The sequence below is a fragment of the Stegodyphus dumicola genome, chromosome 3, assembly GCF_044657685.1.
Source record: "Stegodyphus dumicola isolate Sdum_Otavi_A_Nest chromosome 3, ASM4465768v1".
In the NCBI taxonomy this organism is placed as follows: Eukaryota; Metazoa; Arthropoda; class Arachnida; order Araneae; family Eresidae; genus Stegodyphus; species Stegodyphus dumicola.
In genome coordinates this window covers 181,020,078-181,047,837 of record NC_140770.1, presented here as the reverse complement: position 1 = coordinate 181,047,837, position 27,760 = coordinate 181,020,078, and the positions used below count along the sequence as shown (strand labels likewise).

The 27,760-nt window shown below is 32.8% G+C and overlaps 1 protein-coding gene across 1 annotated transcript; it reads left to right on the top strand.

Moving 5' to 3' along the window:
• The first annotated feature begins 891 nt into the window (after positions 1-891).
• On the top strand, positions 892-14,300 carry LOC118204368 (uncharacterized). The gene is made up of 5 exons (XM_035376698.2): positions 892-1,050; positions 7,037-7,160; positions 8,089-8,234; positions 10,091-10,226; positions 13,636-14,300. The coding sequence occupies exons 1-5, from the start codon at positions 1,011-1,013 to the stop codon at positions 13,880-13,882; spliced, it is 693 nt and encodes a 230-aa protein (XP_035232589.1). The 5' UTR covers positions 892-1,010; the 3' UTR covers positions 13,883-14,300.
• Positions 14,301-27,760: the final 13,460 nt, after the last annotated feature.

Genomic DNA, 27,760 nt, shown 5'->3' with positions numbered 1-27,760 from the left:
TAAAAATTCTTGATTAGTATATTTATGTACAAATGCAATTTCTTATGCCGAAAGCAATAAGGTATATATCGAGTAAAGGAATAATGGCTCAGAAGAATTTTTTTTTTACCTGTTGACCAATGATGATATTATATTCTAGAAAGAAAAGCCAATTGTTGAAGACAATAATGAGACTTAAACAAAGGAATTATAATTTAAACAGATAACTAATTAGAATTCACTTATTTAGAAGGAATATAGTAAAGTATAATAAAGTATAGTAGATTTTCAAAGTAATGCATTAAAAAGTGATAAAGTAAAGTACAGTAGATTTTTCAGTCATAAGAGTTTATAGTTCTGTGATTTTAAGATTCATAATTATGTTAATAACAAGTAACATGAAAATAATTGAATATTTTTCGACGTTTAATTAGAAAACCTGTCTTCAAATACAATTATTAATTCGAAACAAATTTTTCCGTTCTAAGAGTAAAAATTAAACCGTACAACGCAAATTGCTTTTTGACATCCCAACAGCTGTAAATTTCACCAACTTGTGATTAAATCACAAGTGAGTTTTCTAGAAACATTTTCTATTGATACTGTCCTTGTAAAAGCTTGTTGTAATATGTTTAGTTTTATAATTTATGCAAAACCCACGACAGAATTTTTAGTTTTGTTTTCAATAACAAAACTTTAACTAGACGGTCAACATCTAAATTGTCCCGTCCTTCACACAAACCTTATTAACGGGCAATGTTTAGTGTTGAACAAGAGTGAAATTTCTGTGTGACGTCATGAACCGAGGATTCTGACCCAGATACGGAATCTCTTGCAAACAGGTCGTTTGGGCAATCGGGGTCGAACATTCTGATTCGATAGAGTTTTACCTCAGTCCTTGCTGGGCCTGGACATTGGGGGTCAACCCACGTGCATATATATACCCATATATATAAAGACAAGAATCTAACTAATAGTAACCATTCTTCCATTCACCAATTGGATTAACTACAAACCTATAGAGAAGCATCATGAAGTATCTTTGTGCTATCGTCGTATTCTTGGCTTTGGGTAAGTTCTATTTGTCACCGCGTGGTCTTCATTACTCATCATATGAATTTAATCAATACCTATCTTTTGGTTTGTAAACTCTATACCGCTAAGTTTCATATAATATACCTTTCACCGCGATAATTTCAAAATTCTTCAAGTCATAAAATTTAATGGAAACCTGGAAGAGATAACTTGAAGTGTGTTTTGTATTCCCTTTTCAAGCAAAAGCTTTTTGAAGATTAATTACTTAAAATGCATGGGAATTCCTTAGACCACATCAAGCAACTGACCTTTACCAGCGAAAGACTAAAAACAAATACCCGAATCTAATATTTAGCTGGCATCAACTAATAGAGGAAATCTCTGGACATACAAACTCATAGACTACAATATGACTACAATAGTCTCATCGCCTGTAAAAATTCTATATTGTTTTCTTGGAACAACTTCATCATTTGGTAGTTCTTACAATCACAACCATAATTGCAAAAAGTCTTCATCTTTAGTACTACGAAGCTCACTGACCGAATAATCCCCTAACGGGTTTAAGACAAACTTAAAATTGGCGCCAGTTATAAACATTACTTCTAAAAAATAAAGTAAATCTTAGAATTAGCAGAGCAGGTGTAGTTGCGAATACACTAAACCGAATTTATTATATTGTAAATTTTATTATGGCACTTATATTTGTGAAAAATCGCAATAAGTATTCTATGTTGTCAAATATTTTCTTTCCTTTTAAAATTTTTATTTCTTGCCATCGCAAGAAATTTGTTTCCTTTTTATCATGTGTTGAAGACGGCCCCTCCGAAACACAAGCCCTATATATTTTCTTTATTTGTTTAATGGTTAATTTATCACTTACGAAATTATTGGGGAAATGTGCTGTAATGTATTTGAACAAATTCGTGGTATAAAGCTCAAAGCACTTTCGCAACAAAGAAATGCAGTGAGTTCGTAAACATATAAGGAAATTAAGGCAAGTTTAGCAACTGAAAAAATTACACTATGTTAAAACCAGTTTACATGAAGTCAGTTTAAATAATTGAATAAAATATTATTTCAAATTTTAAGAACGATCATGAATTATGTCATTTTTTTCGATGTAACTTTCAGAAAACAATGGTAAAATTTTCATAAGCTAGTAAATAAAAATGTAAATAATCAGGTAAATGATAAATAATGTTCATATAAATTCTAATTCTTAGGCATTATAAATGTCAGAAAAAATAATTACGGATGGTTCATTTTTAATTTAATGTAATCAGAACAAGCAAAAAAGCAAACAAAAGAAATCTGGGTATGTTTGAAAAAAAATGGTTTGCATACTTTTTCAGAATTATATTTTAGAAATATAGTGCTTAATTTTTAATAATTCTGGAGAATTGGTTTAAATAAACTTACCGAAAGAACTAATTAATGATGATTTAAATCTTAAAACATTATAAATGGTTACCTGAAAAAGCATTACTCTGCTGAATTTACGTCAATGATTTTAAATTCAATTATATTACATGCCTTTTAAAAGTAGCCCAAATGAATTCCAGCTAGCGCATTGTAATACACTGCATTTCTTTAATACCGGCCATTCTCACCAGGTGTCTCTAAGATGAGATTTAGTGAGTTAATAAAAAACTAATGTCTTTCTGAATGGATGCTTGGAGGGGGGAAAAAAAGATAAAAAAGAAAGTGGTTGGGAATGGGAGAAATTCCTTCCAGTTCATTTTTCTCTTTAATCTACATTTGATAAACGTCCGCTATCACAACCAGCTCCAGTTTGGAAATGATAATCATAGCCAATTATCAAAAACTCGTTGCAGGGTTCTAACCCATTTTGCATAGATTATTACTTTTCGGGCTATATTAAGGGGGATGAGGAGGGGGGTCATCAAAAGAATTTCTCAGATTTGGCTTCTGGTAGGGGAGTCAATGCTCATCGCTTAGGGCAGAGGGAAAGTTTGTCTCTGCAACCATTGGGATCAGTGGGTCAGCGATCGTAAAATTCTTCATTAGGATTCTAATTGCAAAACACCACAAACTTCCTCACCAGTCATGTGATTTTGTGTCTTTTTTATCGCGAAGCATCGAACTCTGTTTCTTCTCTTAGAATATCTGCCTTAAAATAGATCTCGAAAACCAGGTTTCATATCTAACACAAAAATAAGCACTGGTAGTAGCATAACACGACAGCAAACTAGGTCATAAGGAGAATGTGCAAAAATAAAAGTTTTTGATACTTTGATTAGTAACTGCATGTGATGTATATCGTTGTTGCATCAAGAACAAAATTTTGGAAGATAAAAGAGATGATCATGTATGATGAAATTTGATTAAATGCTTATCATATAGCTCACGATATTTAAATCTAAAGGTTTTAAGAAATGGGTATCAAAACATTAAAATGTACTAATAAATATATTTTTTAAGAAATGATAACTTTTTAATATATTATTTTGTGCATTTCATTTTATATTTAAGTTATCATTTTGTTATCAGTTTTGCTGTCATTATGATTGAAGAAACAAATTAAAAATTTACCTCTCTTTTTTTTTACTATTTTTAATCTGCTGACTTTGCGAACCCCTTTTCTTTACTGTTTGACATTCTGAGAGAGTTTTTATTTTGCTCCATGTAAAACTCATGGTATAGTGGGTACTTGTCATTATAGCAACCAGTGATAGAATGAGAGGTCATAAATATCCTCAAATTCTGATAATTGAAATTGAATCATTTGCGCTCGCAACTATTCGTTATGACGCCTTTTTCCTTCAGAAAACAAAGGGTATTTATAACAAAAAACAACAAAACTATCTAACTTATATTTTCTTAAAACATATACACGTCTTTAAAGTTAATTTTACATTTTACGGTAAATATGATTCCAATGAAATATAAATTCTAGGTTTTTCTTAATCATTTTACATTTTTAAGTCTACTTTCTTTGCTTTTAGACTGATCGTTTTGGAAAGGAAGTTTAAAACGTTAATAAAAAGTGCAGTGCTTTTAGGAAGTATTTTCCAGTTTGTTGTAATGTGCACGAACAGTTCATTTTAAGGTATTCCGAAATTTCTGTAATTTAATTTTGCCTTATAATGGTGGGCCGTACGTAAAATCATATCATAGTGATCCTTCATCCTCCTAAAAAAATCTGGTGTAAGATTATTTGATCATATGCTGCTTTTAAATCCTAAGAAAACTTCTTAAAGTGATCTCTGCCTAGGGTAGTTAGTTATCTTTTACAGTTTCCTGTTTTTTTAGCCAAGTAAATTAATTCCCTTCAGTGATGGTCTATGAAGTCATAACTGTAGTTATTTAATCTTGATGAAGAAATGCATCACTCTACAATAGAAAGCAAAACCTGTCTATTTTTTCACCAATCATCTGACTGCATTTACAGTAAAATTGCTCAAAAACGAAAACATTTATTTATAAGACAAAGCTTAACAAAAGGCAAAGTCTAACATTTATACTAGGGTATCACATGTAATTTGAAATGTCCTGTAATTATGCATTGCTTATTCTTTCTACTACAATAATAATAATAATATTCTTTTTTCACTTGGAATTTATTTGAAGAAAGAGCGCTCAGTGATTCTTTTCCCAATGTATGAAAATATTTTTTTTTTGTTGTTTTACTTCAGAAATTGTGCTGATAGTCCCATGATCTGCATTCTATTTTTCAACATCTGCTAGCAAAAAGTGATTAACTTAAAAAACTTCTGGAAAATAAGCACATTTTAATTGTTACTATTATTTTAAAGCAAAATTTTTTAGAATAATAATATTATTTGATTTATTATTAAATATAAGATGGAATTATAGAAGTAAGAGCATTAATTCTACCTCAATAAACTTTATTTAGTACATCTCTCTAGCATTGGAAAATAAATAAGTGTAAATCTGTACCCTAAGTTGCATGTACCTCTGACTGCAACTATTAAATGAGTTCTGTAGATGATAATTAACGCTGTTCTACAAGGACATATAAAAACAAGAATTCTGAATTTGTTTTTTTTTAATGCTGTTTTCTGTTTTAATCTGCAATGATTGGTAATTTGATATTTTCAAATATAAAAAAAAATAATTTTGATATTTTCCAATAATCAACATATTCGAAAGTATATTTTTCTTAATCAAAAATTAAACAGGATTCCGGAAAGTTCATGTAATTATTTCACGTAATGACGTTTCCTTTTTTTACAATTTGATAGAAATTCGATTTTAATCAATTTCAGTATCAAACTTTCTGCAATTTCAATCTTCAGTTTGATAGAAATTCAATATCGAATAATATGAATTCGCCATTTTGCCTAAGAAGCTTCTTTACATAACAATTCTTGAATACGTATACGTTCACGAGCGCTCTTTAAAAGACGTTTTTTATAATAGGTATTGAAAAGAATTTTCATTAACACGCTCGGAAATCAGATGCAATAAGAGCTTTCATGAACATATGACTTCTAGAACTAAACTTATTTATTTTCTCTGCGTATTTAATGAATTATATTTTATTTAGTTCTTTAAAAGACAAAACAAAGGTGCGAATTATTGAGCACATTTTGGTACAAGAACAAATTTTCCGTCGTTGACAATTTACTATTTTAGAGTAGTGTTTTTTGAACAAGTTCTAATTTCATTGTACTCATTGTAAATAGTACTTTATAACTTACAGATTCATATATTTCCTGGAAATATAGATTGCTTTTATAAAACTTCGTTAATACTATTCATAAGCAGCGATACTTTCGTAATTTGTTACACCTACTATGACACATTTTCACTCTAATTTACTATTAACATTTTTCACAAGAAACTTGAAATAGTGAAAAGAATAAGAATCTAAAATACTCAGAACGCAATGGTTAATAATAAATATGAATATGATCTAAAAATGAAAGAACACGTACTATGTAGAATGATTTTAATAGTTAAGCAACATTTCTTTAGTGCTTATTCCTTTACCATTCCAAACTCAAGGTTTAAACTAGTAGACATTAACTACCACCCTGCCGTAATACCTTGCAATGTACAGGGGGTTTCCGAATTATTGTTCAAAAATGTGCATGAGAGTCTGGAACATGATGACTAGGAATAATCATATAGGACTATGTGGTCTCATGCCCGCAAAGGCAGGGACAGAAAGACGCAAGATAAGTTGCAAATAATGAGGATTTATAAGGGGATTTTTGGGGACTACCTAAGAAGCCCTAGACTATGAAACCGGACATGAATCTAATGGCACGTCTCCGTTGTTGCAATTGGTGCTGTTGCTGATACAATCGGTATTCTTAAAAACGCTAATTAATCGATGCGTTTTCGTTGCGAGGCATGTACTGCATCTACATGCCACAACTCCGAATACCTGCTTTAAAAGTTTCATTTCAAAGAATATGTGTATACTCTTCTTAGTGTAAGAAATTCTCAATCTTTGTTACTTGTTTATGTCTTTGTCGGAGTACAGCTCATCGGGGTTATGCATGTGACACAGTGTTCCTACATGATTGTTTCCTGTTTTTTTTCCCTAAACTCTATGCACATTTTTGAACAACGATTCTGAGGAAACCTGTGTTTATATTGCACAGTGGTGTGAAGAATTATGCCTCTATCGCTGATGGCAGAGTCCTGGCATTTTCTTCCTCTTCCTCCGGTCCTATCTTGTAAGACTACAGTCAATAATATTTGCACTGGATATCGCTAGATAAAACTTTGCAGTCAGTTAGAGCGAATCAAACATTAATTTGAATTATCTAGAAATACCTTGTGTAAGTATTAGGTGAATAACAATAACTGCCTTTTATTTATTTATTGAGATACGCTGGGAAATTCTGTTCTTTTTTCAAATCTTATTTTAGAAACACAGAAATATTAAATTTGGGAATTAAATGCCTTGAATGCATTGCATCCAAATGTAAGGAAATCTTGTAACTTTGTAAGAGAACATGTTGAAATTAGTTTATGTTTTATCGTATATCTGAATATAAACTGAATTTTCTCATCTCAACAGCTTACCAAACATCTGCACAATCATGCCATCTTCGAGAAGTAGATCTGTGTGTTGCAACAATGATCTTCCATTACCAAGGCAGCGGTGTTCCTACCGATGAGAGCGGAGTTGCGCAGTTATGCGAGTGAGTACATAGAATTATTAGAGGCTTCAATTATTTCATCAAGGTACAATTCTAGCCTTGATATTTTGCATATTTATTTTAATTTTTTATAAATAAAGAGTATGTAAAATCTTAAAATAATTAAATGTCCAAAATGCTTTATTAATTGAGTGATTTGAATTATTTAGTTTTATTAAATTAAAATTTTTCTTACGATAAGAAGTAATACATAAACTATTTTTTTTAAATAGCTTTCAATTAAAATATTTAAAATGTTAAATCAGAATTAGTTTCTCATTCACGCATAATAAATTCAAACTGTTATGATTTCAATTGCACGAAAAGCATATTTATGAATACATAAAGCGATCCAAAAGTAGTAAAAAAGTAAAATTTCAGTAACTCAAAAAGTATATGTAACAGCACGATGCGAATTCACAGAAATGCTTAGACAGACACACACGGAATTTTTTAAATAATCAAAGCTTTCATTGTCAGTATTTTCCAAATTATTGAATTTCAATTTCTTCTGCTACTTTTGAACCACACTGTATATGTATACAACATTTGGAGAACACGAAGATATATTACACTAATTCTGAGGTTGTTAATTATATTGCTTTTAACTTAATAAATTTTTAAGCTTAAGTATGTAAAATGTTAATTTCATTCGAAGAAATAATTTTCACTTCATAAAATACCTGTTTGATTAAATGTAAAAATTTACGTAAGTGTTTTTTTTCAAAAAAAAGTTTTTGCATTTAAACGTAATAATTTAGATCATAATTTTGCATTAAAATCTAATTTAAAACTTTGCTTTTTGCTTCATTATAAATTAGTTTTATATGAAATACTATCGAACAAATCTAAAATTATTAAATCAATGGTGAAGAAAATAAAAATTGTATTTCCTTTGTACTTTAATATTTATTGTAAAATACTTTATTAGATCCATCGACGAGACATCTCAGTGTCTCAGGAATTTCACCAACAAGTGCATGACTCCAGTTCAACGTGAAGTTTTAGAACTGGTTACTGAAGGATCACAGAAGACTGTCAACGATTTCTGTTCTCCAGGATCTGAACTCAGGGCCAGTAAGTCCGTTCTCAGTAATTTTGTCGCTGAACCATACATTCTAAATCAATCTAAAAAACACTTTGGGAGATATAAAAATATAAACCGACAAGTAAAAAGTTTAATTAAAATCCTTTTTGAAGTGAATTCCTTTTTAATTATTTGAAATCGATACCTATTATTCAAGAAGTTTGGATAGGATTAACTTGGTATAAATCTGCAATAAAATGCCATTTGAAAGCAAGTAAATAAAAAAACCCGACAGTGCTTTGTCGGATTAGTTTCTGTCATAATTGGTCAACAGTTTATGACTAGTAATTATTAGCCCAAATGGGCGTTAGTCCAGAAGGGCTATTAATTTCGGTTTGACATTTTACGTTGGTTCACTATAAACGGGACTTCACTTTTTAAATTGTTGCCACAAAATACTAGTGCCCTATTATATTTCTCCCGTGGAACAAACGCTCTTTTGGACGTAATATAAAATCTGAAAGCCTTCAGAATTTTTTTTATTATTTTTTATGAATTTATTCCTGATTTCGTTTTTGAAATATGTAAGAACATTTCTTAAATGGTGTGTAAAACTTTGTACGATGTTTAAAATCTATGTGTTTTTAAACACTAGCGAATTTCAATTTCATTTACCGATTAAATATAAAATCACAAAAAAGAGCTATTTTACAGTTGGTACGGGGCTAAGCAATTATGACAACTTATCTAAGTTCTACAAAAATGTAGATTACGTATCGCAAAAAGAGTATTGAATTTAGTGAAGAAAGTATTTCAGGATAATATTTGACTTAGCAGCAAATTAGAAATTTTTGAAACAATAATAACACCAAATATGAAATAGAACATCACAATTTCTTTTACAACAAATTGCTACCGCCATCCATTGGCAAGCTGTGACTAAAAATCACACATTTAACACAAAGAAACGAACCTATGAGCTCAAGATACGTTTGCAGTGCAATTCTGAGATTTCACACTAATCAAATTACTTATCGATTTTATAGATATAGTGTCTAACTGAATCTGCACAATACATTATTCACAATTAAATAGAGTTGTATTTGTTTCAATGTTTCTTAAATATTTCAAGAAAGGAGATCATTAATCTGAAATTAAAATATCGGTGTCAAACTACATTGTTTAACCATGAGCATGATTAATTTTACCGTGAAAATATTATAAATGGATTTAATTTTGCATTACCAACATGTGCATGTTGAAAATTAAGCAGAAAAGAAAACGTATTGCACGTGTTATGTGCGAAATTTTACTGTAAATAAAATTTCAACTTAAAAGTTCATGTAAAATTTTAAACTATTAAATTTTTGTAAATTTCAATATTGATAAGAAATTAGCTTAATTCTGCTTCAGATATCTATTTCTTAGATTAAAAAACTGAGACTTAAAAAGCATTTGGATGTTAAAAAGGATGTTAAAAATAAACGATATAGAGATAAATTTAAGAAATTCTTTATATGGATTCTATAAAAAGATATTAGCACTGCAAAACAAAAATATATATGACTTCATGTTTCTTTTATTATGAATTATTATTCAGGTCTATTTTGTAATTCGTCAGAATGAGATGTGAATTGGTCTTCTTCAATTAAATCTCTAAATTTATGGAAAATAAATGTTCTTTGACTGGAAATGATTAATATCGAATACTTGTTTAATTAATTCAATCCATTTTAAAAATAATTCAATTTACTTATCGTGCATAAAGTTAATTTGAACGAAACAGCGAATTAGAATTTATATCTAGACACGCAAGTTAGATTGTTAGAATTCAAGTTATGACACGCTTAATTACAGCCAAAATGTCAAAAATAATCTTATAATCCTATAATTTTGAACTTTGTAGAATTCTTGAAACATGCTAAGTGCCTCGGAGAGGTCCATGGTGACGATACTATGCGTGACTGCATGGTAGATATGCAAGTTGCAGTTGAAACCGTAACCACAACCAAATTCGACAAGAGAATCGGAACATTATGCTGGTGAGTATTTACTTTTTACGTGAATTTTATTATGAAGTTTTCATATATAGCTCATCATTTAAAAAGCAACTTTTGTAGGAATCCGAAAAATGCTGTGCCGTATTTTTGCAATTAATCCTAACTGCGATATGCCATCATGGATTACATTTCAGAAATCGTCTCTGAAAGAATTTTCTCTTAATTGGCGAATCAGTTTCGTTATTTAATTTCTCATGTATATAATTAAAATTATCTGTAATAATTAGTTCCACTTATTTCGTATGTTTTTGAAATGAATATCTTTAAAAATATGCTTTAAAAGAAAGGGTTTCCAACCACATGCCCGCGGGCTCCATGGCGTCCGTCGATCGTTTAGCGTTTCTCCGCCGCTGTGTGATCACAATAAATATGTTTTAGTTTTCAATAAAATTCTAAGTGACATTTTTCTCATTTTAATGAAATAGAAATTGCATACAACACAGATACCATCACAAAACGAAATGAGACAGCTCTCTTTTTTTATGTGCATGTATTATTAAATCTGTCCAACTAGAAGGTCACCTTAAAAAGGTTATTGGTGCCCGCCGTCCAATAGAGTGTGCTCTTAGGGACGCCTGATTGATCAGATTGGGGACCCCTGATTTAAGAGCATCTTGGATAGCTCCCATTACGTATTCCTTGATCATCCAGAAAGAAAATCTAACATAATTTATTCATCTGTAAGTAAATTAGAGAACTATAAATATGTAATAAAGTTAAATTACACATATTAATTTGTTCTTCGTGATTAAAGTTTATTTTCCTTTCCATTATGTACATCCTTACGTAAGCAAAAATGTAAACTAAAGAGATAATTTTCAGTTTACAACATTATTAAATGAAAATCCTACAAATATCTTGAGTTACGGCTCTAAATATGCTCATCTATATCAAATATTGCACAGACTGCCAATTTCTGCACATGAGCTAATTTAAAATGAATTCAGGCTTCGCATGCTGTTCAGTGTATTTTTAACCAATATTTAAACGTACATCCTGTAACGATTTATCTTTCGTATACTATATTGTATTTTTGCACATTTTTGTTTTCCTGCTTCCTCTCTGTCTTTATATATACATGTATATATTTATTTAGTACTAAAACTCTCTTGACACTTTTTTGGCTAGGAAAAAAGAAAAATTAAAATGTGGTCGTCAAAATCATTAATGCATTACCAACGAATGAGCTACTTTTAAATCCTTCAAACTAAATATATGTTTAATACGATATTAGAACTAGTATTTTGTTAATAATATTTTGATACATTATGATGTTAATGTGATTGTTAGTAAAATGTCTGCCGTTTGAGCAGCGATTTGAGTTTCACTAATAAATACCTACATGTGTTATTACATACACATGAACGTCCATATGAATATAGAAATTAAAAGCAATAATAGGGCGTTTTTAAAGATGCTGATTTGCTTGCTAAAAATTATTAATTCTTCAGTACAAAAGTGCAACACTTGTCATTTTCAGGTAGAATAGGATGTGAGCTCATTATATATTATAGGTATATATCTTCAGTAAGTTTATATACTTTAAGAAGATAATCGGATGCATGCCACATATGTTATAGCTGCGCCAGAGTTGATGCACAACTGCAACCATTTGCTATGAAATTCCTTATTATGTAATGATAAAGGGTGCACTAATAAGGTGCAATAAAGTTGATAGAAAGTGATGGCGTGAGTCGTTAATCGCCCACCTCAGAAATATTGTAAAGAAATTTAAACGTTTCTTTCACCAGCTCGTATTTTGTAGTGATCCGACCCGCAAAGCGGAAATCAGGTGTATAGCATTTTGAAGATATGATCTAAGAAAACCTAGTAGCTCCACAAGGGCGCTCAAATTAAAATGTAATGGACAATGATATGGCTGCATTTTGGTTTGAGAGAATAGGTATCATATTCTTTTCCAATCAAGGTTTAGCTGAAGTAAGAATAAAGTAAAGAAGCAAAAGCATTCGTTTCATGTTCTTTTAGTTAGTAATAGGAAAACCAACTAGCAGTTGGAAAGATTCGGAGTGGATTGCATCGGTAACTTTGGACAGAATTTCTTTGGACTAAATTTCTTTGGTAGCACAATGGATAAAATCTCGTATTCTAAGAATGCAGCCTTACCATGGAGCCGGAGCTAAAGTACGGTTGCAGATATATATGTATATATATATATTAGATAAAAATATATAAATCAGCTTTACAATTTAATTTAGTAACAATCTCTTATGCGACCAGCTGACCACTGTCCACTTGTCCAGGCCAAGATGCACAAGCACCTCGTAGCTAACGGTCTAGAAAGCAGATATCAAGGCACTGCCAGCTATGGCTCTCTATGGGCTGTTTGTGCCGCCGAGTTTAGTTTTAATAGTCTCTTGATTCCTCATTTTAATTTGGGTATTTTGTCTCTCTCTTCTAAAAATAATGACAACATTTGTATTTTGCACCATTTCTAGATTATTCTGCGCCACAGAGTTTGATTAATGCTGATAATATAGTTAATTCGGAACATAAACCCTGAGAACGGAAACCTACAGACTGCCATATTGGATAATTGCGCACTTTTTAGATTTACTGTGTGTTCTTTCACGTTATTTCGCTGTGCTCTCTTCCTGTCACAACAGTCAGTATCAAAACTGTTAATCTTCTGGAAAGAGAGTGCCAAGTGAATTGCAACCACATATGTCAATTTAAATAAATAATCTGCTGCGACTGCGAAGTTTCTTAATCATTACGGATTCAACATTTTGGCATATTCTCCAATCAGAATTGGTCCCCTTCTATATAGATCTGAGCTATTAAGCACGTACGCCATTAGTAATTATGTGATTCTACGACTCAGTATTCCTGCATCAGTAGTTCTGGATTTGTTTTCATCGCACACACACACACACACACACACACACACATATATATATATATATATATATATATATGTATGTATGTATCTGGTGAAATATGGGAAATATGGTGATTACGATCGAGACTTGTTACGTAAGGGGAATACTAAGGAATTAAAATCGTTTCCCACATGCATGCTTGTGCTGCAATTGTCAGCATATTCAGCAAACAATTTCAATATCCGGAGAGGTCTTTGTCGATTTTGCAGTACTTCCTTATTCAATCAATATCTTAATGTCTCTAATAAATGACTTACAAAAGAATTAGCTCAACATTTTAATAGGTAATTGCCATACAGCTCTGAAGATATCACAGAATAGATTTTCCATTCAGCAAAACTCAAGTAGCATATCTTTTAATTAGCATTATTTCATATTTACAATGCTTGAACAGTTGGTACAATTGCAATATAATCAGCATTTTCTGATGTATTATCCTTATGAATGGTACACATACTATTTTAATTACAAATGTTTAATTTCTTTTCCAGTGGATTCCGTCGATTCTTAGACTGTGGAGAGAAATTGACTGAACAAAAATGCGGACGAGAGGCTGTTGAAATGGGAAGAACCATTGCTGAACTAGCTGTCACCGAACTTCCAAATGTTGTGTGCAATTCTTTTGACCCCAATAGCTCCCAATGCCAAGCCCTTTTGCCTCCTAAGGGATCAACTCCCAAGGGAACCCAGTCTAGCTCCCAACTAGCTCGCCTGTTGGCTACAGCTCTTGGAAACTAAGTTATAACCCAAACGTCTGAACTTTAGAAGTGGTGATTAAGCAAATTGGCAAAACCTGCTAATTCGTTCATCTAGGAAATGACCACCATTTCGCTTCCTGCATATAATAATTTCGGCTTCTAGGTCATAGCTTCTGGGTGTTTAGAAAATACAGTTAGCATTTTTTTATATCCAGGAACAGACTAAAAAATAGAAATTTATTTAAACAATTATACATCTTTTTATTAAATATCACCAAGGATTCTGATTTTATTGACGTTTATTAAATAGGGCACGAAAATTAATCCTTTGTTCTTAAAGGAAAAGCTATTGCGTGCGTTTGCTAAGAGTTGAGTTAATTTGCAGTTTAATTTAATAACTCATAAAATTATTTTATTATTCAAATTAAAACCGCAACTACAAAATAGATTTTTCGAAATATTCGAAAAAAAAAGAAAACTCTGGAATTCACAATGAGTAGAATAATTTACTTTTGCACTGCTAAACACTGATTGGCATTTCGTGGTTCATTAATCAAACCACTTTCCTTCAAGGTAAAAAGATATAGAAAGAGATCCTGGCATTAACATCCTTAACTATATTATAGAAATTATTGATATTATTCGAGCTAATTAACTGTAAATGTAAACTTGCTAACCGATATATTGTGTTTCTAAATACTAAAGTCAAAATTTATCAGAGTATTAATATATTCTTTCTTTAATACCGAATTTGATTTCGCAGTTTAGTAAAGAAACTGTCATTTTTAAGCAATATTTATATTTACTTTTGCTAAAATGTTTTAAAGTGTGACTTATGACAATGTGAGCTCTTTATCGTTGAATACTAATAAATAATCAATAGGTGAACTTGGAAAAAATAAAAATATTTTTTCCCTTCCATAAGCACTGAAATCTAAACAGATAAAATAATAGACTATTTAAAGTAGAATTTGAAATTCTTGGAAGCTGTGATCTAGAAGACACGCACGGATGCTCGGTTTTTAGTGAAGAAACGATAGCTAAATTATTAAAATTATGCATTTTACTCGGACCTGCATAAAAGCATGGGCATTTGTTTACCAATCGTGACATATCATATTAGCTAATAAGTCTATAATACTTGTTTTGACGAAGTATCAGTGTATGATGCATAAGATTCGACAAGGAGTTTAATATTTATTACTGATGTCGTTTCCTGATAATCTTTAAGTATTTAAAGAATTTTTAGGAAAAGTGTCGAAGATAATCGTGAATGAATTTTGGAAAGAAAAAAATGACTATTATAAAAACCAATGAATTTGCTTTTGCAATGGCTAATACATCTATTTTGTATAAGCCACATTGCTAAAGAATAATTCTTGATGCTTTAGAAGTTTCAAAGCGTGGAAGAAAGGTTACTAATAGTTTTGAAAAAAAAAATATGTGTAAATTTTTAATTTTCTATTATCTTATGTGATCATTGTTCAAAGAATTATCTTCAGAAAAATTTATATTCTGCAATTATTATTACTGGAGGGATGTAAAAAGTAATTTTGAAAGATATATTCCATTAATTATTATGTTATTTGATTATTAATGTTATTTGAATTTAAGATTAGCTGTGAAAACGCAATATTGAAACACGTAAATTAAAAATATTACATTTACTTTTTACTTTGATTATAAGGTTTTTGCTTAATATTTTGTGAAATCGTTTCGTCTGGCCTCACAAATAATATTTATTTAGAAAACAAACAATTTAATATGTCAAAATTAGCTTTTGTTTCTTTATTGTATATTATCGTATTGTGTCTTTAAAAAAATTAAAATCTTCCTTCCAATGTTTGTGTTTTGTTTTAAGGAAAGCAATTGAACCATTTAGTAAAGAGTAAATACGACAGAAAATTTTTAAAAAAAAATAGGAGAGCAATGGGAAAAATTAAATAAGATGCATTTTCCAGCAAATTTTGAAAAAATATATCTACCCAGTTTTCTTATTGGTTGGGCTCTATGTAAAGTTTTACTCAAAACGTTAAATAATGAGATAAAGGAATTTAAATAAATTTAGTATATCTAAACTAATCGGAGTTGCATATTTTAATCTTACAAAATCTTCATAAAAGGAATAAAGTAGGAAAACGAGAAATAATAAGAAAACTTAAATAAGAAGTAAGAAATTCAGAATAATAAAACTTTGTAATTTCACAGTTTAGACTCCTTAGTTTACTATGCAGAAGTGTTAGATGGGATAAATAAGGAATTTTTATTATATATTCATATTTGAGCTTATACGAAACGAAAACATTTAAATTCCAAGATTATATTTTGTTACTAAATACTTCAGTTCTTGTAAGTTTCATTAACTTAGACAGGAACATGTAAATAAAAAAATCATCTTTCATATGAAGTTTTATTTTCAGCACCGGACAAAAAATATTATAATTTTTTTTTTCGTAATACTTCTGGAAAAGAAGCGCAAAGCTCATTTATCATGAAAGAAGCATTTTCTTTGTTGGTTTATTAATTACACGGAACAATGCACAACTCCTTCTCTGACACTTAAAATGGCTTTGTGAAAATTAATTAAACCTCTAAGTAAACATAAATTTTAGGCAAGAATAATTTTATTTAAATCTGCTAAGAATGCCAGTTTTTGAATTTTAACATATAACATATTCAGAAAGTTCAAAATGAATCCTGAAAGAAAAATCTGAAAAGTTTCAGATTTTAAATTACGTCCAAAGGGGTGTTTTCTTAACGTTTTGTGTGTTACCTTTATTTATTAAATATCATGTTCTTCGCACTTAAACCATAAATATCAGTTCAATAGCAGTGTCGCAAAATAATTTTAAAATGAGCCTATCTTTAGAATTCCCGATACACAGTTCCGCACCCTGGAGATGATAATGTTTTTCCCACAGTAGATTGTTGCCATTGTTCGCTTTCAAATCGTTGAGTTTATTACTCAAAAATTCGTTAAAGTTATACAAAATATTAAATCGATAGTAAAACCGATGAAATAACCGATATGAAACCGATATCAAATCGATAATAATTACGTCATTCAAAATTCGACAGCTCTATGTGCCGTTGTTTTATCACAATGCGAGAAATATACATACATTTACGCAAATTTTTCATTATTCAATTTCTTAAAATATAATGAAGAACTCTAACATTTGGTGGCAACAGTTTGAAAAGTGAAACGGACATTTACAGGCAATTAAAGACACTATATAGTACATATAAGCATGTAGGCTTCTGTGGAATTTGAGCCCTGGCATAAGGCTCTGGAAGATGGCTCTTTTAGCACAATGTCAAAGAGGGGCTTACAGTTTTGCTTGTTTGTTGTAAGTAATTGTCTTTTTCCCACATTAGCTTACTTTTGCCAAATCGGTATTCTGAAGAAAAATTTAGACTCAAAAATAAAATATAAATTTCTATAATACATTTAATATAGAGGCAATTTAAATTAAAAAGTACGAATCACAGCATTTCTTAGATAAAGATCTATTATAATCATTTAATAGATAAAAAGAACTGCGTTTCCAAATTGATAAAATAATAGATCCAATAAAAATAGATCCATAAAATAATCATTTTCTCGTAAAGCGCAGAGACATTTTATATTTCTGCATTTATTTTAAACTTCAGTAATTTTTCAAGAAGACAATTTCCCCAGTTTCTAAGATGAACTCAGTTAGACAGATAAACAGGGAATTTTCCATCTGGGAAATAATTTTTAGTTTATGAAAAAAAAAAGTAGAACGAAATATTCACAGTGAAAAGTATATTTTAAGAAAGGATTGAACAATCGTAATTGAACAGTTATGCTTTGAAATCGAGTTAAAATTATTATGTATTATTCATAGAACTGACTTATTCTGGAAATTGTATACGTTATATATTTGGAAAAAAAATATTTATTTTCAATAGCCTGTGGGCAGCATGAACTGGCGTCAGTGTTTCTAATCATCTAATTAAAAAAAATGCTAAAATTTCTCTACTTTTCAACATGAAATTGACGTAAAATGTTTTTGAAAACGTTTACATTTATATAAATGTGAAATTTTAAGCATTTCTCATAACAATGCCATTCTAGTGTTTTGCGTTTCATAACATTTAAATGCTACAAAAACCGCACAGTGTTGAAATCATTAATTTACTTTATCTCTGCACTGAAAATGCTCGGTCAGTAGCGAAGATATAAAGAAATAATGTTTCACTTTATGCTTCTTACTTACATTACTTGATATCTTCTACCTGACTTTTCTTAAGTTACTACTTTAACAAATGATGCTACAATTGCTCCTTAATCATAGGTAAACAATTTTTTTTATTTGCAAACTAACGCTATTTACGTGCGTCACACACAGCAAAAGGGCTATTAACTATGTATAATCCTTCATTAAATTCTTAGAAAGATGGTGGAGTTTTACAGACACATTACTGAAATAACTCATACAAAACCTCTGTAGTCTTAGCAACACAAAAAAAATTCTCTGCGCTATTTATTATTTCTTTCACATTCACTTTCTTATGCCTTTGAGGGTACACTGTATACGAAGCTGAATTTTTTCCCTGTATTTTCCAACTGAAAGCTGACCCTCCCTAAATAATAACTCTTAAGATTTTCTCACGGTAAACTCTCCTTGACAGCAATACATTCCCCCCCTCATCATCTGATGTGACGCTGAAAGCAACAGCTGCAGCTTGAGCCCGCAGCTATTTTTCCAGTTTCGTTAATAGGTCTTGTGATAATAAAAGTAAAGAGAAATCTAACCCGTTTATTAGCCGCAGTCATTTTGTGTTTTTCATTACAGAGATAACCCACTGCGATTGCAAACGAAATGTTGATGGAATAATGATGTTAGGTAAAGCTGTAAAGAACATATTTGTGATAGTAACCAAACGTATCATTTTCTTTATGATAAAAGGGTTAATAATTTGAATTTTTAGATTCACTATACTACTCTACAAGTCACAAGGGTCGTATTAAAATAACTGAAAAGATTTACCAAATTCTGATTTTTTTTATAGACACCATATATATATTTCAGAGAAAAAGTCTTCTGGATATGACGAGATGTTATTAGGTATGATTTAACAGTGAGAACAAACTACTTTTCAGCCGTCTACTTCCTTCTAACTTTATTTTGGTAGGGTTCTCCTGATTTCTCTTCATCTTCATCCGATATCTATATCACTTTCAGAAATGAAGTATATTCACTGGCTACATCAAAACTTTGCAGTTCTAAGCATCTCAAAATAACGTGGCTGCTTAGGATTATTTACTATGCTCTGGTCCTTTATTCTGGAGAGCATACGTGCGGTTTTTCTGAGAAATATGGCCTCTGCTTAAACATTTATATTAAGTAACGTAATGTTTTGTTCTAGCATTCCATTGACAATAAGCCCGGTACTCAAGAAAAAACAGGCGCACTACTACTCCAAACACGTCAAAATTGTACTCCTGCATCATAATGTACGTCCACAAGTTGAGGCCCAGATCAAAATCTACTTGGTAACACTCAAATGGGAAACTTCACTCCATCCGCCGTAAATTCACCAGATATTGCAGTTGTTGTTGTCTTGTCTACATTATATGGAACAATGGTTTCCAGAATCTACTTCAAAAATTACTCCTTCTGATTACTAATTGTTTCGGTCAAAGACGCATGGTCTGTCTGAGTAGAGCTTCACATCATAGAAAGATGCCAAAAATTGGGGGAATCTGTGGATAGCCTCAAAAGATGAAGCATTTTTCCGACGCGGTATCCGTATGCTGTCAGAAAGATCGCATTAATGTGCCCATGGGGGTGCAGGTCTCTAGTTAGTTAGTATATGCTGGCTTTACCATTTTTGTTAATAACGATGTCGTGGTGTCCCACATACTTGTTACTGTAACTGTAACTGCTGCCAGAAAGATGGGAAATAATAGTGGCTAGCAATGGACGAAACTTCGAATATGAGGTACAACTCTTTCCCAAATGTCTAATTTTTGACAAAAAAACGGCGAAGACTTATTTTTACTCCAGAAAAATTAGCTGCAATTATTACTCGACTTTTAAAAACCGAGTACATCAAAGTGTTTTATAAAAAAAAACATTGCTCTAGAGTCTCTTTCCATTCGCAAGAAACTCCACATTTCTCAAGATTAAACATGTACTCTGATTAAAAATAATGGACAGCGACTGAACATAAGCTTACCGCAGTTTCTCGAGAAAAGACGAAAATCAAGATTAAACTCTAAGATTTGAATTAGAACGCAATAACAATTAAGACAGCGGACTGAAATTTCTAAAGTATTAGTTTATTGCAATATCTTGATGTCAGATTCATGTCCCGAATGACCAGTTCAAGAAAGTTAAAAGAAGTCAGATTTTTAGATTAAAGAGACTGATTGGTCTAATGATGGTTTGGGCAGACATTTGCGTCAGATTACTTATAGTAATCTCACAATATGGCTTAAGTAATAGTAGGTTATGAATGGTTACACGATCGCACTAAATAAAAAAGCAGGAATGTCAGGACCAAACGTCTATGCTAGCTACACGAACTCATCGATTACATGAGTTTTAAGATTTGTGGAAAGTATAACATCAACTACAAATAGGGAAATATTCATTCAGAACGTAAAGTCTAGATGGCTGGTTCTTTGTCCACTTGTAGAGACATTAGGTTATTTCGAAGCAGGAGACAAGGAAAACGTACTGTGCCCTTGCCGAGACTCAAATCTCGGCCGTCTCAACTACGCTCCGAGCGTGCTGACCATTACACTACTAATGCATGCTAAAAAGGCGGATAAATACCTTATATACGCTTCCTCTTAAAAGGCGACTAGTAATAAGGGGACCCAATTGCCAAATCCTGGTGGTGGGAAAATATCATCCAGCCCTTTTTTTTTAGTTTGGGTGCCCCTGTAGAGACATTAGGTTATTTCGAAGCAGGCGACATGAAAAACGTGCCGGGACTCGAAACTCTGACCTCTGAAATACGCGCCGAGCGTGCTGACCACCACACCACGAAGGCATGAAGAAGGAGGGAGAAATACCTTACACACTTACTAATGATTCAATTCAATGATAAATCAAATTTCTTAGAAGACAACTTATGCGTGCTAACAATTGGCCAGGATGCAAAACCTGCCTTTACTGTGGTTCACCAAAGAAATTTTACAGTGGCAGTGAGTAGGTGGTGAATCGCGTCCTGCGATAACGGATAGATTTGACAGTCATTGATGTGATCCTCATACTATTGCTGTATGTTTATGTGAGGATTAAAGGATGAATAAATTAATTAACAAAAGACATTTTAATTAGACAAACGATTATTACATAAATTTAACATTTACGAGAATTAAAATAGTAGTGGTACGTTAAAGTTCGTTTTAAACAGAAGCAGCGTCTCTGCTCCCACGTCAGTCGTCTATCATCTCAAAACGGTAATACCAAATAATTTTGCTTGCGGTCTTCGGAGCTCGTAGTAGTAGAGAGAACGACGTCACGGCATCTGGTTTTTTTCACGGCTCCAAGCGATCGGCACTACATTTATGATGTTCTGCAACCTATAATACCAAAGCTGGGTCTCAACTCATCAGTGTAGAGTAAAGTTAGTCTTATCCAAGCAACATGGAATCATTTTTGAACAGTTCATCAGTCGGCCACATACAGTGGTGGCCAAAATTGTGGACACTTGGAAATTTTTATGTTTTTGATCTTTGTATGCTTATAGAAAACGTTACGTTTCACAAAATGCAAACTTGTACAGTGGTGACCAAAATTGTGGACACTTTTGGAAATTTTTATGTTTTTGAACTTTGTATGCTTATTGAAAACGTTACGTTTCACAAAATGCAAACTTTTATATATCATTTTAAAGGGAATTTATTACTGAATTCAATACAAAACACAAAATTCAATTATTTGCAATACAGAAAAAGTTAAACTATAATAGTTATCGATATGCATTAGATAGTGATGATTGCAGTGAGTTATCAGTACTTAGTAGGGTACCCTTTATTTTTGATTACAGCTTCACATCGACGTTTCATTGAGCTGACAAGAGTTTTAAACTCTTCTTTGGTTATTACATGATGCCAGGAAACAGTTATAGCCTCACTTAGTTCCCTTTTATTTGATGGGCGCCACATTCGGACAAGAGTTTTCAAACGGTGCCACAAATTTTCAATAGGATTGAGGTCACGACTGTTTCCTGGCCATAAAAACAATTTAATGCTCTTTGTACGAAACCACTCTTTCGATATTTTGGCCGTGTGGCAAAAAGTAGAATCCTGCTGAAAAATAAACGAAGCATTGTTGGGAAAGAGATCTGTGATGGAAGGTAGAAGTTTTGGTTCTAGAATAGTGTCAATGTATTTTCTGGCATTCAGTGTCCCATCGATGACATGAAGGCGACCAATGCAATCTGCTGACATGCATGACCAAATCATAACACTAACTGGGTTCTTCACAGTTGCTTGAATTCAGTCAGGATGTAGCTCTTCTCCTATTCTACGTCTTACATATTTTCGCCATTCACTACCGAATAACGATACCTTAGTTTCATCACTCCATATAACTTGTGACCACTGATCATCTGTCCAATTAATGTGTTCCTTTGCCCCTGTAGTGTTTTATTTTCGTTTCTGAAAATTAAGATAAGGCTTTTTTCGTGGAATTCTACCTCTCAGTCCAACATGTGTTAATCTTCTCCTGATTATTCTTGAAGTGACAGAAACACCAGCATCATTCAGATCACTTCTGATGGCCGCTGATGACATTTTTCTATCTTGGAGACATAGTCCTTTTATTCTTCTGTCATCAATAGATGTGGTGCACCTTTTTCGGCCTTTTCCTTCTTTGTTTTTTATTAAATTTGTCTCTTGATATCGTAAACAAAACTTTCGGACTCCAGATATAGTCACTGAACCACCCACCTCTCTTGCAATTTCAGCATGGGAAAAAGCACTTTCTCGTAACACAATAATATTGCATTTCTTTCTAGGTGTCCAACCTACTCTTTTATTTGATGTCATTGCTTCTTGACTAAATATTAAAAATTTTTACAAAAATTCCTACTTGTAATTGCAGTGTATAAGAAACAGGTCCTCCTTCTACAGAACAAAGCAAAATATTTTTTGCATTGCAAATAATTGAATTTTGTGTTTTGTATTGAATTCAGTAATAAATTCTCTTTAAAATGATATATACAAGTTAGCATTTTGCGAAACATAACATTTTCTATAAGCATACAAATTTGAAAAACATAAAAATTTCCAAAAATGTCCACAATTTTGGCCACCACTGTGTAAGGATCTTAAGTTTTACTAACGTTTATTTTTATTTTAAATCTTTACTATCACTTCTTATTTTCTACTTCCGGCCAGAATTAAAAGCTTTAACTTATTTATGCAAAATTTGTCTGGCGAACGCCAAGTACTTAAGTTGTGGCTTTTTGCCAAGCGAGAGAGAGGAAGGAGTTAGTCAAAGCAGGCCGCTTACCTTAGCAGTTTTACTCGGTTGCTGGTTGCCTTCCAGGCCAGAGGTTTAAGCCTCGTGATAATTTTAAACGTATTGTAGTGTTAACAGTTCTCTGTACTACATACGGCTTCCTGTTAATATACGGCCGATCTTCCACGTAGGCCCTTCATTATTATTCCAAAGTTAAGTTAGAGTTTAGTTAAATATTTTTATATTCTTACGTTCAGACCACAAGTAGTTGGTCTCTGTATTCCGAAGTACGGAAATTATTGTAAAGAGTGAAAAATAAAGGGTTTCGTATACCCTTCCTGTGTATCTTGTCTACTTCCCACATTTATTGAACATAGTTTTAGTAAGCTCCCTGTTCCGAGTCAGGTCTGTGCATGTTCCCAAAGAAAGTAAGGCGGAACATTGAACCTGATAGTGGCGCCCAACGAAGAAGAATAACCATGGCCGAGTTTCAAGAAGAACCTGTGCTGCCTGCAGAAGCGGCTCAGAATCCAGAAATGCCAGCTGCCGCCATGGAAGGATTTGGTTACATCGTCCAGACCATGCGCGCTTCGATGAAACCAGAAGCAACATTTAATGGAAACTCACCGGTTACCAGTTTTTTGGAAAAACTAGATGACCACTTCATGCTCTACCCCGTGCACGAGTTTCAGAAAGTTACCTTAGCTACCAGCGCTTTGAGGGGCTTAATTGGTTCAAATGTATAGGCAGAAGTCTCTTGGGTCAAGCAGGAAGTCCCACCTATACTTACGAAAATTTCAAGACTGCCCTAGTAAAAGCCTACCCTGTCGTAAGGGATCGTGCGAAATTAGAAACGGAACTTTTCAGCATATATCAGCAAAGAATCGGAAATCTCTCAAGCTTTATTTTAAGAAAAATTCACGTCTTCAAACTCTTGTATGGAAACCGTCCGGATCCTGAGATAATTCAAGTGATTTTGCCGAGGTTACTTCCCAAAGTACAAGACTTTATTGAATTAAGGAATCCGACTACACTGGAAACGTTTTCTGAGCTAGCAATCCAGTTTGAAAGTAGAAGAACGGCGGACATTGAAAGAGGACGCCAATATCCACAACGAAACCAATTTGGTGCGCCAAGACCACAGCAAAGTCAAGCACACGGCTACGGAAGCAAAGCGAATCAGTGGGCAAGGAAACTCGAGCATCCAAAAACAGCCGGCGAACGTCGACAGTTCAATAGCAATCCAGGAAAAAAGTCTCAAGGCCAGTGGAAAAAGAAGGAAAGCATGGAAATAAAAAATGATTTAAACTAAAACGGATTTCTGCTGACGGGAGGGTGCGGAAATCCGAAGGCCAAGAAAACCCCTCTTCCTTCAAGTTAAATACAGTAATGGTGAAAAATTTGACTCTTCCGAAGATTGAAGTGTTGGTGAATAATATCCCAGCCACCGCACTCCTGGATACAGGCGCGGAGTGTTCCTGTGTGGCAGAAGATTTTTTTAGAAGTATTTCTGTAAATATCGCATATATAATTCGGATAATACGAAAGTGTTAGCTGCGCAAGGAGAAAGATGTAAGTGCATAGGTAAATTACCGCTATACGTCCGTATCAAGGACGAACAAGTAAAGGTTATGTTTTTTATAGTAAAGAATCTGCAATCACATATTATCTTAGGAATAGATTTTCTTTCAGAGGCACAAGCAACGCTGGATTTTAATGAAGCGTCCCGCTGACGATGAAACCAGTTCGAGAAGAAAAATCGGAGCCGCCGATGTTAAACCTTTACCACCTGCCTAATGAAGAGCAACAAAGAATCCGACAAGTGGTAAGTGAATTTGCTTCATTATTTAGTGATATTCCATATTATTTAGTGATATTCAATGCCAGTTCGCCACAAAGCATACCGGTATGATAAGAATAAAGAAAAAATTATAGAATGGCACATCAGCGATATGCTACGTAAAAAGATCATAACGACCATCTCAAGTAGTTATGCTAGCCCGGTGGTTTTATGTAAGAAAAATAATGACATCCAAAAAGGTGGCGTTTCGCGATCGACTATCGTAAATTAAACTCCATAACTAAATATCCGGTATATCTGTTACCTATTATTGAAGAAATTCTAAGGAACATAACGTCTACCACATATATGACAACTTTAGACTTAACGACTGGTTATTTTCAAATAGGGGTTAGACCGGAGGACGTGCCTAAGACTGCTTTTATAACCAGTTCTGGCACTTATGCATTCCTGCGTATGCCGTTTGGCCTTTCAGGGGCACCGGCAACATTTCAGCGATGTATGGACATTGTGTTAAGGCCTGTTCTTGGAAAGACCACATTTATCTATTTAGACGATATCATTATTACTAGTGATAATCTGGACCAACATGTACAGGATTTAAGACAGGTGTTTTCATTATTAAATGAGGCCGGTCTAAAAGTTAATGTCGAAAAGTGCAAATTTGCAGCCCCTGAATGAAAATATTTAGGTTACAAAATATCTCAGAAAGGAATCGAGACAGACGAATCAAAAATAATCGCTGTGCAAAAGTATCCGCCACCAAATACGGCGAAGAAGCTCTCTTCTTTTCTAGGATTTTGTTCATATTATAGGTCCTTTATAAAAGATTTTGCAGCTATTGCTGAACCATTGTTAAAATTTAAAAGGAAAAAGGAGAGATTCTCGTGGACGGCCGAAGCCAATAGTGCTTTCGAAAAATTAAAACAAGCATTAACGCAAGCCCCTGTGTTGAAATTTCCTGAAAAGGATGAGAATTTAGAAATTTCAGCGGATGCTTCGGATTATGCGGTAGGAGCGGTACTTTCGCAAAATCAGCAGCCCGTGGCATTTTTTAGTCGAACTTTAAATCGAACACAAAGAAATTATTCCGCGACTGAGAGAGAGGCACTTGCAGTTCTGTTAGCAGTGCAAAAGTTCCGAGTCTATTTTGAAAAGGCGCCGATAACAGTGTATTCTCATCATGCGGCGGTAACTATATTGTACTCAGGGAAAAACTTATCACCAAGTTTAATAAGATGGGCACTCAAGCTACAAGAATATAATCTTGTAATCAAGCATACCCCCGGAAAGGAAAATATCCTAGCAGATGCCCTATCCAGAATAAAAATAGATGAAGAAGGTAATACTGTAAAGCCGGCAATGCTCACAGCATGTACAATAAATTCCCGAGAAACTGTAATAACCGAACTGGGTAAGGATCCTGAGTTTGGAAGCATTTATTAGTATTTAAAGGATCCTGAAAATTTTAGCCACCAAGTTATTGTGGCGATAAGAAATAGGGCAGCCCATTACGAACTAATAGATGGTCTATTATTTTATACAAAAACTGCAAATTCCAACAACGAATTTCGACCTGTTATCCCAGCTAGTCTTAGATTAAATATCCTGCAGGAGTTACATGACAGCCCTTTAGCTTCTCATGCTAGTATTCGGAAAACTATCCAACGCGTACGCGAGGCAGTCTATTTTCCTGAACTGCGAAAGTTAACAAGGGCGTATGTCCAGTCCTGCCCAACATGTCAAGCAGTTTATTATATTAATTTCCGCCCGGCCGGGTTTCTAAATAGTATTAAATCCGAATTTCCAAATGAAATAATTGGCATCGATTTATTGGGCCCTTTCCCAAAAAGTCAGTTAAATAAATGTCGCTATCTCCTTGTTATGCTTCATCATTTTAGTAAGTGGACCGAAATTGTTCCCTTAAAACGAGCCTCCGCGAAATTAGTTACTGATTCTATTTTAAATAAATATATTTTAAAATACGGGGCGCCCCTAAAAGTTATATCGGATAATGGTCCTCAATTTGTAAGTAATATATTTGAAGACATGTGCCAAAAACTGGGCATACGTCATTTAAAAATGGTCCCGTATCGGCCGCAATCAAATATAGCGGAACGGGTCAATAGAAATATAGTGAAAATTATCCCTAGTTATGTTAAAAATTTTCATAAAAGCTGGGATAACTATGTCAATGAATTTGCTCTCGCCCTTAGGACCGCAAAACATGATACAACGGGCAGAACTCCTGCTGAGTTATTTTTAGGCAGAAAGATTATAACGCCGTTAGATAAATTATTTTATGTGCAACAAAGAGCCCCAGAATTTAAAATGGGTGATATAGAAAAATTAATTAAAGAAGCAAAAAAGAATACTGAAGTAGCACAGAGAAAACAAAAGCTTTATTATGATTTGAAACGACGGGGAGTAACTTATACAGTAGGAGATGAAGTATTAAAAATTAAGCATTCACTTTCAGCACCAGAAGATAAAACTGCCAAATTTTTTCCACGATTTAAAGGACCATATGTCATAGAAAAAATAACTCACGCTGTAGTGGTGTTAAAAGCCAGGAATGGTGAAACATGCTCCGCAAACATTGATCAAATAAAACCCTACTATGACCGTAATAAAATGCAAATATTCACAGATCTTTTGCCGGATC